The sequence below is a fragment of the Bison bison genome, unplaced genomic scaffold (assembly GCF_000754665.1).
Source record: "Bison bison bison isolate TAMUID 2011002044 unplaced genomic scaffold, Bison_UMD1.0 scf7180017864108, whole genome shotgun sequence".
Taxonomy (NCBI): Eukaryota; Metazoa; Chordata; class Mammalia; order Artiodactyla; family Bovidae; genus Bison; species Bison bison.
In genome coordinates this window covers 9,749,066-9,753,556 of record NW_011494680.1, presented here as the reverse complement: position 1 = coordinate 9,753,556, position 4,491 = coordinate 9,749,066, and the positions used below count along the sequence as shown (strand labels likewise).

Sequence of the window (4,491 nt, the reverse complement as noted above, 5' to 3'; positions counted from 1 at the left end):
GCTTTTGAACTGTGGTGTTGGAGAAGACTCTGGAGAGTCCCTTGGACTGAAAGGAGATCCAACCAGTCCATTCTAAAGGAGATCAGCCCTGGATGTTCTTTGGAAGGAATGATGCTAAAGCTGAAACTCCAGTACTTTGGCCACCTCATGCAAAGAGTTGACTCATTGGAAAAGACTATGATGCTGGGAGGGATTGGGGGCAGGAGGAGAAGGGGACAACAGAGGGTGAGATGGCTGGATGGCATCACCGACTCGATGGACGTGAGTCTGAGTGAACTCCAGGAGATGGTGATGGACGGGGAGGCCTGGCGTGCTGCTAATCATGGGGTTGCAAAGAGTCGGACATGACTGAGCAACTGAACTGAACTGAACTGACTGATGGCAGCAAAAAAATACCACTTTAACAATATAACTTTTTGTGATTTTTTTTATTCCAGGTATCCACTTTTGTTGCCCATGCTGACTCAGGAGTATGCTGCCCAAAGTATTTTAAATGCTATTTTAGAGGAGCAGTTGTACTTGATAATGCCCAGATTCTCGCATGTTGCATTGTTCCTGAAACAGTAAGTGAATAATGACTTCTCTATCATTTTGGTTGTTTGTGAACAAATTGCTCTCATCATTGCTACCTCTTTTACCAGAAAGCAACCTTGTATCTTTCTTAAGGTTGAAGGAAGAATAATATCTAAACAATGCCAGGGCAACTTATTGGACTAATTCTAGCTGTGCTTGGTTATTCCAGACCCTGAGAAAATTCAGAAACTGTTGGTTCTTACAGAGTGCTAAGTTGCTCCAGTCGTGTCTGACTGTTTATAACCACGTAGTTATAGCCTGCCAGTCTCCTCTGTCCATGGGATTTTCCAGGTAAGAACTCTGGGGTGAGTTGCCATTCCCTTCTCCAGGGGAATCTTCCTGACCCAGGGACCAAACACACGTCTCTTATGTCGGCAGGTGGATTCTTTAGCACTAGTGCCACCTGGGAAGCCCTCTTAGAGAATAAAAGTTATTAATTTCAAGAAAAACAAATAGAACCCCAATGACGGGAGGTGAATTCTATCAGTTGAGCTGACACAAAATTCTATTTTGAAAACAAAGGGCCAATAAACCCGAGTGCATTGCCAGAAAAATATTAAGGATTTTTGACAAGTTTCTCACTTCCTCTGGTGAAAGAGGACCTGTAACTTCACGCTTAAAGTTCCAGAGTTTTTGTGAGTGCATTTAGGCCAGGCCCACTATCTTCTCTGAAGAGAAGAGAGAACAACGTGTAAGATTCATCAAGTGTCTACCTGGGCCAGACTCTGCATGACAGCCTTGCGTGGTTTATCACACTTCAAGTAACTGAGGCTTAAAGACCATTAGTCATTTTTGCAGGATTAAACCGCTAATGGGGTTTCCATGGTGGCTTAGATGGTAAAGAATCTGCCTGCAAGGCAGGAGACCCGGATTTGATCCCTAGGTCAGGAAGATTCCCTGAAGAAGGGTATGCAACCCACTCCCAGTATTCTTGCTGGAGAATCCTATGGATACAGGAGCCCTCAGCCCCAGTCCAAGAGGTCGAAAAGAGTTGGACACAACCGAACAACCAACACACACTTTGTGGCCTGAGCACTGGGACTGTTCAAAGCTCTGTAGACAGCATTCAGTGCCCGTGATGCAACATTTCCACATTCGTCCCTCTCAGCAGTGACAAGCACACAGTGCGAGCCACGAGAATTCACAAGTAATCTTTACAAAGATATTTCTCTTTTGTTCATTTATTTATTTGTTTGGCCGCACTACGTGTTATGCGGGATCTTAGTTCCCCCTCCAGGGATGGAACCCATGCCTCCTGCAGTGGAAACCCAGAGCCCTAACCATTGTGCCGCCAGGGAATTCCCTGAAGATGTCTCTTTGACTCCTTCTAAAGCATTCTGAATTTTTTCCCTCTGCTTTTCTCTAGAATAATATCTACAAACATGATGATGACCATGGCTGAGTACCTTGGAATGGACATTTCCCTGGCTTCATTTATAGAACGAGAGAAATCAGGGGAAGTTCAGACCAAAACCGAGAGGAAACAACAGTAGCTAAAGCTCCAGACGTGGTAATAAGTGTCATGAGGAGCAGCCACCGGAAGTCTTGTTCATGCTCAGAGCACTCCAGACTTCCAGCAATGACCGAGGCTTCCAGAAGTGCTCACTGGGACATAGCTGACACTCTCACAACCTCCCTAGGCATTCACATTACATACTCAAGTTTCCTGTCACTTTTTAGTTTGATTTAAAAAAAAAAAAAACAACACTGCAGCCGTTTCAGTGTCAGAGAACTCAGAGAATACAGTGTATTAATAAAAACATATTAATGCAAATTAACCTTAATTTAATTTTTAAATAGAGTAGATGATACTTTTAGAAAAAAAGTAACTACAAATAGACTTTTTAAATTGCAGTTTTAGGCTGATAATTTTTAAATATTATATGTAAAGAAAATTTTTAGTACAGCTGTTAAGAAAAATAACACTTTTCTGTGTGCTTATTAATTCCTACTGGAGCTGGATGACCATATCAAGATCCTTAGGGAGGCACTGAATCTGTTTATTCAATAAAATAAGTCCACAACTAATCATGTTTGTTTGTATCTGAATATGCCTGTAATTCTTAGCTTTTTTGTGTGTTATGATGTTTCCTAGTGGCACCAGCAGTAAAGAACCCGTCTGCCAATGCAGGAGACATAAGAGACTCAGGTTCAATCCCTGGGTCAGGAAGATCCCCTGGAGAAGGTCATGGCAAACCATTCCATGTAGCCCTGGCAGGCTACAGTCCACGGGGTCACAAAGAGTCAGACACGACTGAAGTGATTTAGCATACAGCACGCACATGTGCTCAGTCATGTCTGACTCTTGTGACCCAGTGGACTGTAGCCTGCCAGGCTCCTCTGCCCATGGGATTCTCCAGGCCAGAATACTGGAGTGGGTTGCATTTCCTTCTCCAGGGAATCTTCCCAATCCAGGGAACAAACCCACATCTCCTGCACTGGCAGGCGGATTCTTTATCACTAGTGCCAGCTAGGAAGCCCTCTTCTTCCTTACTCCATAAGGGAAAAAAAAGTACATATTAGACTCTGTATTGCTGGTTTGAAGAAGAGACTTATTTTTATAATTCAGTCAATAAATTAACCTTAACTATGATGGGTTTGCATACATGACATGAGCCACCCCTGTTAAAAATGTATGTACTAATTCAAATGTGCACCTCACCTGACAGCCCCGGCAAACACTCCCAAGTGACTCTGTGAGTTCAGAAATGTACTTGATTGAGCTGAATCACAGGATAGTAACCTAGCTTTATCTCTGATGGGTCAAGAGCTAGTGATAACAGCAAAACCAAAAAAAGAAAAAAAAAGAAATATCAAGTATATATTTCCCTCATAGCTCAGTTGGTAAAGAATCTGCCTGCAATGCAGAAGACCCCGGTTTGATTCCTAGGTCGGGAAGATCCACTAGTGAAGGGATAGGCTACTCATCCCAGTATTCTTGGGCTTCTCTTGTGGCTCAGCTGGTAAAGAATCTACCCACAATGGGAGACCTGGGTTAAGGAGATCCCTTGGAGAAGAGAAAGGCTATCCACTCCAGTATTCTGGCCTGGAGAATCCCATGGACTGTATAGTCCGTGGGGTCAGAAGGAGTCAGACATGACTGAGTGACTTTCACCTTTATTTGTTAACCAACAAGGGAGCATTCAATATATAAAATCTATCCTATTATTTGGGGCTTCCCAGGTGGCATTAGTGGTAAAGAATCCACCTGCCAATGCAGGAAACATAAGAGTTGTGGGTTTGATCCCTGAGTGGGGAAGCCTCCCTGGAGGAGGGAATGTCAACCCACTCCAGTATTCTCACATGGAGACTCCCATGGGCAGAGGAGCCTAGCGAGTGAAAGTCCATAGGGTCAAAAAGTATCAGACATGACTGAAGAGACTTAGCACGCATGCACATCCTATTATTTGGAACATAAAAGGCAAAATGATAGGATACTGAAAGAGGAACTCCCCAGGTCAGTAGGTGCCCAATATGCTACTGGAGATCAGTGGAGAAATAACTCCAGAAAGAATGAAGGGATGGAGCCAAAGCAAAAACAATACCCAGCTGTGGATGTGACTGGTGATAGAAGCAAGGTCCGATGCTGTAAAGAGCAATATTGCATAGGAATCTGGAATGTCAGGTCCATGAATCAAGGCAAATTGCAAGTGGTCAAACAAGAGATGGCAAGAGTGAATGTCGACATTCTAGGAATCAGCGAACTGAAATGGACTGGAATGGGTGAATTTAACTCAGATGACCATTATATCTACTACTGTGGGCAGGAATCCCTCAGAAGGAATGGAGTGGCCATCATGGTCAACAAAAGAGTCTGAAATGCAGTACTTGGATGCAATCTCAAAAACGACAGAATGATCTCTGTTCGTTTCCAAGGCAAACCATTCAATATCACAGTAATCCAAGTCTATGCCCCAA

At 43.5% G+C, this 4,491-nt stretch overlaps 1 protein-coding gene across 1 annotated transcript in view; it reads left to right on the top strand.

Moving 5' to 3' along the window:
- LOC104987882 (short-chain dehydrogenase/reductase family 16C member 6) overlaps positions 1-2,601 on the top strand; it is a 26,199-nt gene extending 23,598 nt beyond the window's left edge. The window contains exons 6-7 of the mRNA XM_010838978.1: positions 438-563; positions 1,940-2,601. Coding sequence (XP_010837280.1) covers positions 438-563; positions 1,940-2,066 — 253 coding nt within the window. The 3' untranslated portion in view covers positions 2,067-2,601. The remainder of the gene's footprint in view (positions 1-437; positions 564-1,939) is intronic.
- Positions 2,602-4,491: the final 1,890 nt, after the last annotated feature.